The 15,325-nt window shown below is 38.8% G+C and overlaps 1 protein-coding gene across 12 annotated transcripts; it reads left to right on the forward strand.

Moving 5' to 3' along the window:
• The first annotated feature begins 9,129 nt into the window (after positions 1 to 9,129).
• On the forward strand, positions 9,130 to 14,167 carry LOC114281877 (mediator of RNA polymerase II transcription subunit 14-like). 12 transcript variants are annotated; one of them, XR_014330484.1, is made up of 7 exons: positions 9,132 to 9,423; positions 9,521 to 9,572; positions 10,259 to 10,964; positions 11,067 to 12,998; positions 13,096 to 13,142; positions 13,402 to 13,492; positions 13,860 to 14,167. XR_014330484.1 is itself a non-coding variant. In XM_082870402.1 (5 exons), exons 2-5 carry the CDS (start codon positions 11,526 to 11,528, stop codon positions 13,423 to 13,425), a joined length of 420 nt encoding a protein of 139 aa, XP_082726528.1. In that variant the 5' UTR covers positions 9,130 to 10,964; positions 11,067 to 11,525; the 3' UTR covers positions 13,426 to 14,167. The 12 variants fall into 12 exon arrangements, 1 of the variants encoding a protein (XP_082726528.1); XR_014330485.1 differs by having other exon boundaries at positions 10,343 to 10,964; XR_014330482.1 differs by having other exon boundaries at positions 9,130 to 10,964; positions 11,067 to 11,819; positions 12,944 to 12,998.
• Positions 14,168 to 15,325: the final 1,158 nt, after the last annotated feature.

A 15,325-nucleotide genomic window follows, 5' to 3' on the forward strand; every position in this document is an offset into this window, starting at 1 on the left:
CAAGCAGGCATTGGTTTATTATGTCTATTACAACCGGGTTCGTTGCGTCCACCAATTAAGTCTCGGTGGCTTTGGCTTTTCTCAGTTCACTTTCAACCTTTTCTGCGCAATGCTCTAAGTCCCGAATACGCCCATCTTTCTGTTCAATTTCTCTTTTCATGGCTCGAAGGTGTATTCTAATCTCATATGAGCTATAGAGTCCCCTGACCGCTCCATGAATGCCCTCTCTGAAAATTTCATAGTCACCCCATCTGATCATTGATTGTTGCACTTCGGGTGGAAACATTTGCCAAGTACACTCGATTGCCATGTTTGGATCTCGAATAATTGAGTCTGCCTTGGTTATTGGCTTGTTCCCAATAAACACTGAAAAACTCAATGGGCATGGTGGCCTACTCGGTTCATTCCACATTGAAGTAGGTGCACTCCCAGTTCTTGAGTTCCCTCGTTGTTGCACCCCCCTTCTTGGTGATTTTTCCACTTTGCCCTGTTTCGACGACGGGGGAACTGACGCATCTCTCACCCCTCTGACACCATTTTACCCGTTCAAGAGGCTTCGCCACCAGTTCCATGGTTCATTTCTACATCCAGTTCATCTAATGTCTTTCTTTCCCTTTGCTGTTGAAGAATACTTTACTGGATATACGAATTGTTCTCAAGTCAATACAGTGCTTTTTTCCCTTTTACATTCAGTTAGGTTTGAGCAGTTTCCATTTAAAGAGGCCATAGGCCCCACACATGCCTGGCCACCCCGTTTATTAATTGCAGTTGCAACAATTACGAAGCGCCCGCAATCGCCGCCCGCTTCCCATGTATTCAGCGGTTATGCTCAGTGATCAACTAAGGCAAGCGCAGATTTGTTAATCTATTCGGCTTCTCTTCAAGCATTTCACTGAATTAGTATAATACCTCACCTGACCCTGTGAGCATGCTTTATCCATGTATTTGGCAGTTATGCTCAGTGCTCAACTGGGGCAAGGGCAGATTTATTAATCTATTCGGCTTATCTTCAAACATTTCGCCGAATTAGTACAATGCCCCACCTGACCCCTTGAACATACTTCGTTTATGTATTCAGTAGTTATGCTCTCTATTTGGCTTATCTTGAGACATTTCGCCGAATTAGTACAATGCCCCATTTAACCCCGTGAACAGGCTTCGTCTATGTATTCGACGATTATGCTCAGTGCTCAACTGGGGCAAGGACAGATTTATTATTCTATTTGGCTTATCTTCAGACATTTTGCTGAATTAGTACAATGCCCCACCTGACCCCGTGAACATGCTTCGTCTATGTATTCGGCGGTTATACTCAGTGCTCAACTGGGGCAAAGGCAGATTTGTTAATCTATTCAGCTTCTAGATTTATTAATCTATTCGGCTCTGAAACCATTTCTTGTGTTTTTATTTTTGGTATGGTGATATGGCACATTTTAGTTTGTCAATGCTTAAACATTCACATTCATTTGCAAAACGGGCACTTTCATTAATAAACTACATGAGTACATTCACTATATACATGAAAATGGCCTAAGTCCAAAATAAAGTGCTAACAAACGCTAAGGCAGAGGAAACTATCTATTACAAAAACAAAGGCAGAGGAAACAAAAGCTAACAAAACAAAGGTAGAGGAGACTATCTATTACAAAAATGGCCAATCAAAACTCGAAATCCTCTAGATCTGATTCTAGCGGTTCGACTTCTAATTGCTCATAGGGAATCGGCTGATCGAGAGTCACCTTAGCAGCCGCCAAAGCTTTGAGCCATCCGTGCTTAAAGCCTCGATTCTTGAACTTTAAGGCTTCATCAGTGTACAACTCCTTGGCTTCAGCTCACCGGCATCAAAGACTTTGGACACGTTTGCCTCTGCGAGCTCCATCACCTTCTTCTTCTCTTCAAGATCGACCTTTAATTTTGAGAGTTCTTCTTGAGCCAACTTTAGAGAGCTGTCTATCAAGTTTGCTGTCTCTTCGGCAGCCCTTCAAAGTAGGTCAGCTTGTTGAGCTTTCTCCTGAGCAGCAACTACCCTCGCCTGCTTTTCTTTGGCCTTCGCCGTTGCCATAGAGAAATCGACAATTGTAGCAATAGCCTTGCTCTGTTCTTCTTCTAGCCAACCTTCAACGATGCCAAATCACTCTACGATGTCATAATGACGATGGCCAATCTCGGCGATCCTTCCGCCACTTGGCAAATCAATGAAGCCAAAACATGTTAGTCTGAGTAGTAATGGAAAAAAATTTCAGTTTCTGGGAAATTTAAGGTATTTTAGCCACTTACCAATATGGCTGATTGCGCTGCCAAAGCAATCTAGATGACATCCGGTTTGGCACGGAAAGTTGCTTTGTCTGTTGGCAAAGAAAACATCGAAGCCACACTTAGGGCGACGGCGGTATCTTTGATGGCCAACCCACTGGTTAGTACCGGCGCATTCTTCATCCGTGGTTAGATAACGAATGCCTTGGATACATCATCTTCGATGGGCGGCATCTTCACCCTTGGCCGTTTCTCCATCGGCGCCTCCACCAACTCGGTCACAACCTTGGTAGGTCGCTTTTGCCTTATTAGATTTGCTCTCAAAACTTGTGTCTCACTCTCTTTAGGAACCAATTCGGTGACTATCGTTTTGTGAGTCATTTCTTCTCGAGGAACATCGCGTGTCAGCATTACATGGCTCCCCCCAGCCCCGCCAACTTGTCTCCTAGCCACCATCTTCTCTACATTTTTCTGTTTGGCGAACTGGGCAAGTGATTCTCCGCCCATCTCTTTGGCTTCAGGTTTGGATTCGGCCCCAGGAAGATTTTCTAATCTTGTGAAAATGTCGTCTTCTGGAGCATATAAATTTACTTGGCCAGAGGCAGAGGGGTGATCGGTGCAATGGTCAGGGCTAATGTGCTCAAATGCCAATTCAATTTCTCTGTTAAGTTCCTAATTCTCTGCATGGCCCTCTGACTGCTCGTCTTCGCCGACCTCTTCACCGGCGTCGAAACCCTCAACACCAATATCCCATAGACTTTTATAGCTAGGGAATATAAGTGCAGTGAGCTTTCGTTCATGCCTCGGCACAAGGATATTATCTGCGGCAGAGAAAAGTGGAGTAAGTTGGGTAGTATCTCAGCAAAATATGGGCTGCGCGCCTTTGTCCTTGAAAATTTGCACGACCTTGATAATTAAGGACCGCCTTGACTTTCCCAGAACAGCTTCGTCCATTGAGGTCAGTGCTCTTTTCAAGTCATTGCCTGCAAGACAAACAAATGATTGGCACCCAATATTTGAGTCGAATAAATTGTTCATTTTAAGTCATGTAAACAATTATAGTCAGCCACTTGGTTTGCCTTTTTGCCTTGGCACTGGGTCTTAGAGATCTTTCTTCTCGCCAAATTCCTAATTGCCTCAGACATTGACCATGACATTATCAACCCTTTTGCCAGAGCTGGTGAGCATGGTTACCAAGTGATGGTTAGCATCTTAGGCTCTCAAAAAGTAATGGCCCTGCCAACTGGTTGATTTTGCTATAACGTAGCAGTGTCAAATAGCTGGGATTCCGAGGTTAAGACCTAGTCGGCTATTCAATTCTACTACGCCCATGATTATTCAGTAGAAGTTCACGTTAGGTTGGGAGGAAATTAATCCCCAATAGCGTAGGACTGTCCTAAGAAAAGGATAGAGGGGGAATCGAACTCCACCCTTAGCAATGGCTAAAAGAGGGAAGTTAATAGTGTTTGTGTTAGCCCTCTCCATGTCCACCACACTGTCTGTAATAAGGAATATGTGGACGTCGTCTGGGATGGAAAAATGATGACGAAAGGTTGTGATTCACTCCTCTGAGAGAAAGGCTTTCAAATGCCTCGCCATTTAAAATGGAAAAATGGAATACAAACAAAAATGTGTACTAAAGAAAAAATATAACACGCAAGGGACTGGAATGAGAGTAGAATGAGCAGATAGAATGAGAAGAGAAAGTGGAACTTACAGGTCAAAGAAGAAGATGAATAGTGGGGAGCAGAAATGCAGAAGTACAGAGCTCTTGAAGGAGGTTGGTGTAAAGAATAGCAAAGTAGGTCGAGAGCCTTTTTTATTCAAGAATATACAGAGGGTTAGTTTTCAAATCGAACATTAAATGACTGTCAAATACGAAGGGACGAGAAACTGTAATGATTAAAATATTGCGCTTATTCTGACAAATCAGTTCCAAAAAGAGTGCAACTGTCGTATTTCCGACTTTCGATAGTTTTCTGACATGGTGTCCGAGGCAAATGTTAACCAAACATGCCGATCGGAATGAACCTACTTGGTTGTTTGAGGGGCAATTGTGGGGGCCGAGTTTAAGTCGGCCTAGATCAGGCTTCATCCTCAAAACCACCGAATATGCAGTGATGATCAGGGTTGTGGCCGACTAAAATGTACCTTTAGGGTCGTCGAATAGTCCATGGATCATGTGGCATGACTGGGGGTCCAGCTGTGAGGTAGGGAGCCCATAATAGAAAGTGGGCCCCTAAAGAGCAATATAAAAGAGGAGGACCATCAGCCAAAGATAGGGAGGTGATAACTTGATATAGAAGATAAACTCAAGAGAATATTAACTTGTCTGATGAAGTACTAATTTCGACACCCCCGTCGGAGTATACATCATCATTTCAGGTATCAATTCAAGGATTGAGAAAGTCTGCATGGGCCAAAGGGTATTTCCAAACCCCATCACCACAGTTTCCAAATAGACCATAATATCGTTAATGGAATAGTTGTCCAAATTTTCCTCTCTAGTTTTTCTTTGAAAATACCCTCATTTCTAAGTTTTCAAATAGACCATAATATTGTTATCAGAATACTTCTCCAAATTTCCTTCTCCAATTTGTTAAAACAACCTTTATTTCTAGACTCGAGGGAATTTTTTAGGTCCGTAAGCCCAACCCGGACGCTATTTCGATAATCGGTACCATTCATTTTATCGAACACTTTGTGTATTTCATTTATACAAAAAGTTAAGTTGATTCGATAATCGTAATTTATTCAATTTATTTCATTTGTCACCAAAAAAATATTTGACAATTGTGTTTTTAAAAATAAGCCATACATTTTATTTTATTTTTTTGTGACAAACTCAAAAATTGAATAAATTATAATTATCAGATTGACTTAATTTTTGTGTGAATGAAATACACCAAGTGTCCAAAAAAATAATAAATAAATAAATAAATAAACGATTTAAATTATCAAAACGGAATTCGTATAGGGTCTCATGGGCCCAAACAAATTGACATCTTCCTAATTTTCCTTATATTCACTGACACTAATCTAAGTGCATGAACTAATTGCATTGTTATGAGAGTAGAAAGAGAAGAGAAAAGAGAAACTCTTGTATTCAATATATCATTAATGAATAGGTACACTCCTCTATATAGAAGAGAAGATAAGTACATACAGAGAATATACTATATAATAGATATATATACAAATTTATTTAACACCCCCCCTCAAGCTCAAGGTGGTAATGCAGATATCAAGTTGATCTTGGAAAGTAAATCAGAAAATCGTCCTGGAGGATGAGCCTTGGTGAAGATGTTAGCCGTTTGATCAGCAAAGGTAACAAAGATAAGACAAACAGTGCCACTAGTAACGTGTTACTAGATGAAGTGACAATCAATCTCAATATGCTTGGTGCGATCATGGAAGACATCATTATATGCAATCTAAATAGCACTCTATTTGTCATAGTAGAGGTCAGTGGCAGTAGGACAGGGAATTCCCATATCAGTAAGAAGCCAACGAAGCCACACAAGCTCTTGAGTAGTATCCACAAGAGCATGATACTCAGCCTCAGTACTAGAACGAGCAACAAGAGTTTGCTTCTTGCTATGCCAAACAATAAAAGAATCACCCAAGAAGAAGCAGAACTTATAGTAGAGCGGCAGTCAGTAGGATCTCCTGTCCAATCTGCATTAGAAAATGCATGTAACTATAGAGAAGAGTGTGCTGAGTAGTGAAGACCATGTAACATAGTGTTTTTTAGATAGTGTAAAATGTGAACTAGAGCATCATAATGCGGAGAGTGATGAGCAACCATGAATTGACTGACAATATGAACAACATAGGCAATGTCTGGATGAGTAATCGTGAGATAGACAAGATTGCCAACTAGCTGACGATATAAAATAACATTAGATAATAGTTTACCATCAAGAGGTGTGAGACAAGTCTGAGGATCAACTGAAGTAGTAGTAGTCTTGCAATCGGTAAGACTAGCATGAGTCAATAGATCAGAGATATACTTGGCCTGGGTGAGAAAGTAACTAGAAGGATCATGAGAAATTTCTAAGCTGAGGAAGTAGCTAAGCAAACCCAAATCTTTCGTCTCAAATTGGTGACTGAGGAACTGTTTGAGACTAGAGATACCCACTGTGTCATCGCTAGTGATGATCATATCATCCACATAGAGAAGAAAAAGAATAATACCACGCTCTGTCTAACGTATAAACAAGACAGAATCATAAGCATTAGAGGAGAAGCCAAAGTCATGAATGGTAGAACTGAACTTGGCAAACTAGGCACGAGGAGCTTGTTTCAAACCATACAAAGCACGACGAGGTTTGTAAACTTTAATGGATGGAACAGAGGAACTAGGAGGAGGTTGGATATAAACTTTCTCAGTGAGATCACCATTGAGAAGGGCATTCTTGACATCCATCTGACAAAGACCCTAGTGGCGTACAGTAGTAATTGCTAATAAGCTGTGAACCGAAGTAAAACAAGCAACATGAGCAAATGTTTCCTCATAGTCAATCCCATACTCTTGAGTGAATCTCCGAGCAACAAGACGGGCTTTGTAACGTTCAATGAAACCATCAGAATGAGTTTTGATTTTATAAATCTATTTACAACTAACAACAGTCTTGCTAGGAGGAAGATCAACCATATCCCATGTATGAGTTTTATCCAAAGCCTACAGTTCATTAGTCATAGCTTACTACCAAAGAGGGTTAGAGCAGGTCTCATGATAGGAAGTAGGTTCATGAGAGGAAAAAACAGTAGAACCAATAATATAATCACGGAGAAGAACAGAAAGTTGTTTTACCCAAGTCGAATGACGATCTGCTGGAGGAGATGGTGGTGGAGATAGAGAAAGCTCCACAGGATATGATGGAAGAGGCTCCACAGTATGTAATAGAGGAGGCATATGACCATCGTCAGAAACAGAAACCTCATGGCGTTGGATTGGAATCTGCATCAAATTCAGGAGACAACAAGTCTATAGAAAGATTAGTAAAAACTAGGGAATGGGTGGACTGTGGTAGGTGAAACTTAGACAAAGTAGAGAACATTTTGTGTTCCCAGAAAACCACATGACGAGAAATACGAAGACGCTTGGAGACTAGATCCCAACAGCGATACCCTTTATGTTCTATACCATACCTCAAGAAACAGCAAAGACGAGAACAAGGTTCTAGGTTAGTGTGTTCATAAGGTTGAAGGAAAACAAAACAAGCAAAGCCAAAAACTTTAAGAGTGGTGTAGATAAGAGGAGAACCATACAAATGTTTATAAGGAGAAAGATTGGTTATGAGAGGAGTAGGCACACGATTTATGGTGTAGATAGCAGTGAAAGTAGCTTCCTCTAAAAACTTTTCTGGACATAAAGAGGAGATAACAAGGGCTCGAGTAGTGTCTAGAATATGACGATACTTTCTTTCAGCGCGACCATTTTGTTGGGACGTGCTTGCACAAGAATGATGAGGTTGGGTACTATGTGCCCGAAGAAAGGAAAGAAAATCAGAATCCAAGTATTCCATAGCGTTATCAGAACGAAAGATTTTAATAGTTTAAGAAAACTGAGTGTGAACCATGGCAGATAAATCATAATAAACCTGCTTAAGTTCAGACCTATTTTTGAGAAGAAATATCCAAGTATAACGAGAAAAATCATCAAAAAAAATTACAAAATATCTAAACCCCCCCATGGTCAGGGTGGGGGAGGGTTCCTAAATATCTAAATGCGTAAGAGCAAACGAGGGAGTAAAAATAGAATTACTATTATTAAAAGGTAATGCAGGCTGTATAACAATTTGACAAGGTAAACATTCAACATTTTCAGAACTAACACAACCTAACCGACCACTAGAAACTGAAGTTTTTAAACGAATAAAAGAGACATGTCCTAAATGACAATGCCAAAGGTGAAAAGAAGACATAGAAGTAGAAGTAGTGGAAGAGACAACAAAAGCAGTAGTGGATGATGTAGATGGAATGCAAAAATGAAGAAGCTCGAATAGACGTCCATGCCTACGGCCTATCCCAAGGATCTGTTTCATCTGAGGGTCCTACACTAAACAACCATTAGCAAAAAAGGTGACGGTGTGACCAAGTTCACACAATTGACAATAGAGATAAGGTTTAATTTTAGAGCAGGAATGTGATAAACATTAGAAAGAGATATAGTGGAAGTAGAAATTTGACCAATATGACTAATAGACATATGAGAACCATTAGTAGTATGTATAGGGGGAACAAAAGAGGATGATGAGATAGAAGAAAATATGGTAGAATCAGAGGTCATATGATTACAGCAAGTGGAATCAAAATACCATGAAGGATTACCTGATGTGACTGAAAAAGCAGGAGAAGGAATAGTACCGGATTTGGCAAACACCTGCTGGATAATGGACTCAACATCATCCATAGAGAATGATGGAGCAATAGGATCAGTAGAGTGGTGAGTCCAAGAACCCTCTGATGCAGCAACAGCAGCAGTAGCATGACGAGAACCGGGAGTAGATTTGGACTGATGCCTAGAACGTGAAAACCCTTTCTTGGACGAAGAAACAGGGGGAGCTCGAGGACAATTGCTTCGGAGATGACCTGGAGCAATCTTGTGGCAAGTCAAGCATTCACGAACTTGGCACTGAAGTAAAGAATGATTGGCAGGTAGGCCACGATTGCAACAATAAATGCATGAGCTAGGAGACTATGAAGATGAAGAACCCTGTGATGATGGCATAGCAAGAACCACTACAGGAAATGCTTGTTTTAACAGCGTTTATTTGACGGCGTTTTTTTAAAAGCCACTTTTAATACTACTTAATGACGTTTTATAAGTGTTGCATTTTGTATTAATTAAAACAGTACCGTTTAGCTAATAGAAGGCGTTTGTAAATGCCTCCAAATGTGTTACAATCTCTCACGCGCTCTCTCTCCCTCTCTCTTGAAACCCACATTCTCTGCTGGGCACCCTCAAATCTCTCGTTTACTCTCTTCGCTTCAGCTCGGTGATATTGATTTCGTAAAGCAGCTTCCTTTTCATAAATCAATACCTTGCCCCCTTCTCATAAATCAATATGTAGCTCGATGATTCGGCTCGGTGATTTCGATTTCGAAGTTCTCTTGCTCGATTTGGAAGCTCCACCGCCACCGCCATTTGCATCGTCTACTAAGGTGAGTCATCTGCATCGATTTTGATTCAATCTCAGTTTCGTATTCTCTCTCTCTCTCTCTCTCAAGCTCGTCATTCCGTCGATTCTTCTCCTCCGAGGGTTTACAATCTTGAATCTCCTCCTAGGGTTTGCCCCTTGCGATTTCAAGCGGTAAATTCTCTCTCTGATCTTGAAATTCATATTTAATTATAAATTTGTTGTGAGAGATTTGAATTTGAATCCATGTGTTCATTTGATTTGAATTTGAATATGAATATGAATTTATAGTTGTCAAATCGTGAAATTCAATCTATGATGCTATGATGTTGAACTTGAGTGATTGCTTCCTCATGAATTTACTTGAGTTATTGTGTGCTTGTGATCTCTAAGTTTATATTGCAATGCTTCCTATTCTTGACCAAAACAATGTAGATAGATTTTCATAGTAGTGACTGAAAGTCAGTCACTGCTGAATTTGTTCATAGCAGTGACAGATTTTCTTGCAAGAAATAAGCTCTCTGGCAAATTTGCAACAACTCTTTCTTGTTGGAAATAAGCTCTCTGACAAAGTCATGTGTAAAACAAATATTTTAGTGAATAAAATTCAGATTTTCAGTGCCTAGATAGCCTCTTTGTTGCTGTTTTTATTATTTGTTTTTGGGTAGAAATTGCTTGCATGAAGTTGAATATTTGTGTAGAAAAATCAGATTTACATGTGTTGTGTTTGTGCCCTGTTATGCCCTGTTTGTGGCTGTTTTTTTTGTATTATTAACTATTTTTTTTGTTTGTTTTTGACTTTCTGTTCTTTTTTCCCTCATGTCACCCATGTAAAAAATGTTAACATTGATCAAATTCAGATGATTGAAGATGTACCTAATTTGAGCTTTCTTGACTGTGGAAAACTACTTTCTCTTTCACCCAATGCTGTGGGTGCTAATCAGACATCTGAACATGGTCTTCTCTCTGAGCTCAACGTCGATGGTTCTATGCTTAGTTCTGGAAATCTGCGACCAAGTTTCTCTTCTATTGTTGATGAAGTGTTTGAGCTTGAGAGAGGGTCATCTGCACCTTCTTTTTCTAGTTAGAGTCTCTCTTCATCATTTAATGCATCTGCTGCAGCGCATTATGGCTCTGTTCCAATGAATTTTCAGAGTATGAAAGTTGGAACCTCCTCACCTAAGCGAAAGGGAGGAACACAAATAGCACAGATCACTAATGCTCCTAAAGTTTCTGGTGGATCTCTCAATTATAAGAATGGCTCTTTTTATTCAACTAGCAATTTGAAGGGCATCATGTAATCTAGCTCTGTGAGTTCACCACCTTCTGGTTTAGGAAGGAGCACAACTTTGAAGAAACTGTCTGCTTCAAAATCTGACCAGGATTTGGCTTCTCTTAGATCTCCACATTTTGCTAATTCTTGTGCCACAGTGGATTTGTCTTCCCCACCAAGACTGACTGGCCCCCGAGTTTCTGCACCAATTGTAAAACGTAACGGGCCTAGAACCTCAGCAATTGGATCTTTTAAAGTTTCTGGATCTAGCCCTTGGGCTACAGCTACCATATGTAAGTTACTTTGATTTTATCTGTGTTAGCTGCGACTTATAAATTTCAATTAAATAGTAATTTTGTAGTTAATTGTATTTGTGATAAATGTGTTCCTTTCAGCCGAAGCACCAGATTTTGCAGTTAGTCCTAGCTCAAATCTTGATGCTGTTACTAGACATGATAGAAGATCAAGAAAGCGTACAGTTTCAGATATGTTGAATGTGATTCCATCACTTCAATGTTTAGAACTCCAGTCAGATTTAGTAAGAGAAGAAAAATCATGGATTCGGGATTCAGTCGTCAGACTTCACCACAGTCACTCATTTCATCGGAGATGATTGGCAAAACTGAAGGTTACAGTTATGCAAGTCTAATTGCTAAAGCAAATAAAGGAAATGCACCCTCTAGCATATATGTTTCAGCACTTCTTCATGTGGTCAGGCATTCCTCACTTTGTATCAAGCATGCTCGACTATCTAGCCAAATGGATGCATTTGACATTCCATATGTTATCATTCTGTGGAGGCAGATAGCAACAAGAAGTTAGTGGCAGATATCCAAAGGCTCTCCAATGCTAGAATGTTTGCACTTGGAATGCAAAAACTGCTTGGAGTAAGACCAGATGAGAAACTAGAAGAAGACAATGCAAACTCCGATGGTAAAGCAACAGCTGGAGCAAAAAGTGCTCTCGAGGCATCTGACAAATTTTTGGAACAAATGAGGAGGGCTTTTCGCATTGAGGCAGTTGGGCTCATGAGTTTGTGGTTTAGTTTTGGTTCGGGGGTGCTTGCTTGCTTTGTTGTTGAGTGGGAGTCTGGTAAAGAGGGATCCACGATGCATGTTTCTCCTGACCAGCTTTGGCCTTATACCAAGGTTTGTCTATTTTGTTTTCTATCTTTATTGTGTTTCGTTTCCATTGTTTGGATTTGACTTAATCTCCAACCCCAGAATCAAATACTTCCCTACAGCTTGGCCATCCCAGATGGACTAAGCTGCTTTTCTTTTTCTTTTTTTTTTTGTTTGTTTTTGACTCTCTGTTCCCCCCCGACCCCAACAAATATTTAGTCTAATGGAAATCAACCTACTTCAATTATTTTCTTTTTCTTTTTTTTGAAATGTTACAGAGGTATTTTTGTATATATATACACTGCAAGGTTGTTATAAGGTAGGGTTAAACTTGTAATATGCTTTACAGTAGCCACGTGTTAGCTATAGGTTAAGACAGTTGTAGTCAGAGTCAGTGAGGAAGCTACTTATGGCCTAAGGTCTCCAAAATTCATCCAATAACCCTATATTTTGGAGTATTTCTATAATGTATATGACATGGTCCCTAAATTTTTCCAAAATTCTTTTGGTTTTCCTATATTTCATGAGTATTTTTACAGCGTATATGGGATGACCATTCACATATTAACATTATATAATAGCATCAATGTGTACTTTGGCACCCAAAAAGAATATAATATGTAAAAGCATTTTTTTTTTTAAATACAAAAATTATAGAGGTATTTTTTCATTCATAGAGGTATTTCTTTTTAAATAAAGCAGCTATTGTGAAAATAATATAACAAAAATAAGGATCAAGGTAAGTTGTAGTTTCCTAATCAGTTAGTTGAGCTACCTAAGCAATGGAGCTCTCCTCCAAGGAGCCTACTTCTTTACCTCTCCATTTCCCAAATGGCCCTTTGGATGTTGTCATTTGTGGCAGATTATACTCCAATGGCTGTGAATGATCTAAACATCACTTTGGATAAAGTTATGCTAATGAACCTTATGTAGTAATGCCATTTTATTCAGATATTCTCACCCATTTGGGTTCACCAGGTAAGTTCAAACTAAATCTGGCCAGCCTTATCAGATTGTTTTTGGGTAGCTTTTGCCACTATATAAAATTAATTATCATAGTTTCATGTGGTTACCACCCAATTTTGGGTAGCTTTTGTCAATTTTGAATTTGTCAGAGCGATGGGTTGTTTCTTCGGTTGCTTCTGAATCAGAGACGATCATCGCCACCCCCCAACTCATCTCGTCCCAGAACCACTTCCTTCGAAGGTCAGAGTACTCCTGTGTGTGTGTGTGTGTGTTAAATTCTCCTTTTTCTTGTTCTGAATTGTGAGTTTTGTTGTTTGTTTTTCTGTTTCTAAATCAGGAACCTGTTGTATCTCAGAATCCTGTCATCTCTATTACTCGCTGATGGTAATTTGTTTTTGTTGTATGTTGATTCAATGTTAATTCGATTCTCTCAGATCTTGTTTCATTCCAAAGAATTGTAGTCAATATTGAGTTTTTTTTTTTTTTTTTTTTCAGCTTTAAATGGATAATTTCACCATTTGGGGAGAAATTTTGATTTTTATGTGTTTATATGTTATATTATATGTATACGAAATAGTCATTTATTCCTGAATTCTAACTAGTATTTATTTTTATTTTTATTTTGTTTATTGTTAAATTGAAGATAAAGATATTGATTTCCATGTAAGGATAAGGAAAATCCTTCCTTGAGAACTCCTGAGCATGGCAACAACAACAGGGAGCTCAAGGATGAGGTGTGTGTTGTTATTTGCTATCGGTTTTTTTTAAAGTAGTTTTGAGGAGGTATGATCCGGTAACTAGGGGACACATCTATTCTATATTAAAAGCACACAACTCAGAAAGAAAAATTTTGTCATGCCTTTTTGATTTTCCAAAAATACCACTGAATATGTTAACTACAAATTCCATATCAAATTACTGCTCTAAATCGTTTTCAAATTCAGCCTATTTTCATCATCATTTATTAAATCAACCAAAACCACCAAAAAATTAGACTAGTATTTGATATGCAAGGCCATATCCATGCCTATGTTCACTGGCTCTTGGTATGCTATTACTTGTTGGGTTTTAGCTCACCCTATTCCTTGTATATGTATATAGGTGATGAGGTTTGAACAGCGGGCTTCCTGTTTTGGTTGTGTTTACATATTGTGTGAATACTAGTGCCTGCCCTTAGACTTGGCTTGGAACTTTTTGTTTTGTTTTGGCGCTTTGTATATATTGAGACATGTCTCTTTTGATTTGTACTTCTTAATTTATAGATGTTATCATTTGTATTTGTGCCATAAGTTGGTAAATTTAATGTATGAAAGTTCATTTCACATGAGTTAAGCACTTGCTTTGATGGGTTTATTGTATTAGGAATTTGGGATTGTACACGTTTTATATGAGTGTACTTTTGCTTTGAATTTGCTTTTCTTCTCTCTCTCTCTCTCTCTCTCTATATATATATATATATATATTAAAAATAACCTTCTACGGCATACAAAATTATGTCGTGGAAAGTGTAATAATTTATGACATGCAAGAAAATGCTGTAAAAGATTGGCATAAAAAGTATGCCAAAAATATACTAAAAATAACCTTTTACGGCATACAAAATTATGTCATGAAAAGTGTAATGATTTATGACATGCAAGAAAATATAGTAAAAGATTATATACGGCATACATAGTATGCCATAAATATATTAAAAATAACCTTCTACGGTATAAAAAATTATGTCATGGAAAATATGATGATTTATGGCATGACAAAAATGTCGTAAAAAGTTATATATTACATACAAAGTATGTCATTAATGCTTAATTTATCACTTTTTACAACTTTACTTGCATGCCGTAAATGACGCTCAACTTTCAACGGCATGTCATATTGCGGCATTTGTGTGCATGATATGAAAGAGTTTTTACGGCATGCATTGCAAGTCGTAAAAATTCAATTTTGTTGTAGTGAACAGAATCCAAGTTTTGAGTTTTGAGCATCCCAAAATTAGTTTCTTCTAACAAGAGTTCGGTAATGGCTTGCTCTAAAGTCGGTAAGGGCAAACAATGAAGCAAGGAAGCACGCACAGGTTCAAAGGTACTATGAAGAGCTATAAGAAACTGCAATAGCCGATGATGATTCCTATGAACAATAAATAATTGTGCATTCTTAGAATGTGCCCAAGTAGGTTTAGAAAGAGCCAACCGGTCCCAGACAGATGACATCTGGGATAAAAAATCATTGATGGACTGACCAGGCTCTTGGCGCATGTGATAAAGAGTTTGTAAAAATTGATATTGGTAAGCATGTCCAGTAGTTTGATAGCGATCCTTCAAGAAATCCCAAATTGCCTTGGCAAGAGAAACAATGGAATCATCATCCTGAAAGCGTCCAAATTGAAGGTTAATGGAAGGAACAGAAGCAGCCCGGAACCATGTAATAATCTCTAGTAGTTCTTTCCTTCCCATTCATCAAGATGCTCATCGAAAGTAGATGCAGTCTCTTTTTCTTCCTGGATGGGTTTAGAAAGAGCACTAGTGATAATACGCCAAAGCCGCTTCCCTTTGATGAATCCAGAGAGA

Source organism: Camellia sinensis, chromosome 5 (assembly GCF_055761805.1).
Source record: "Camellia sinensis isolate YWXY chromosome 5, ASM5576180v1, whole genome shotgun sequence".
NCBI classification, from domain to species: Eukaryota; Viridiplantae; Streptophyta; class Magnoliopsida; order Ericales; family Theaceae; genus Camellia; species Camellia sinensis.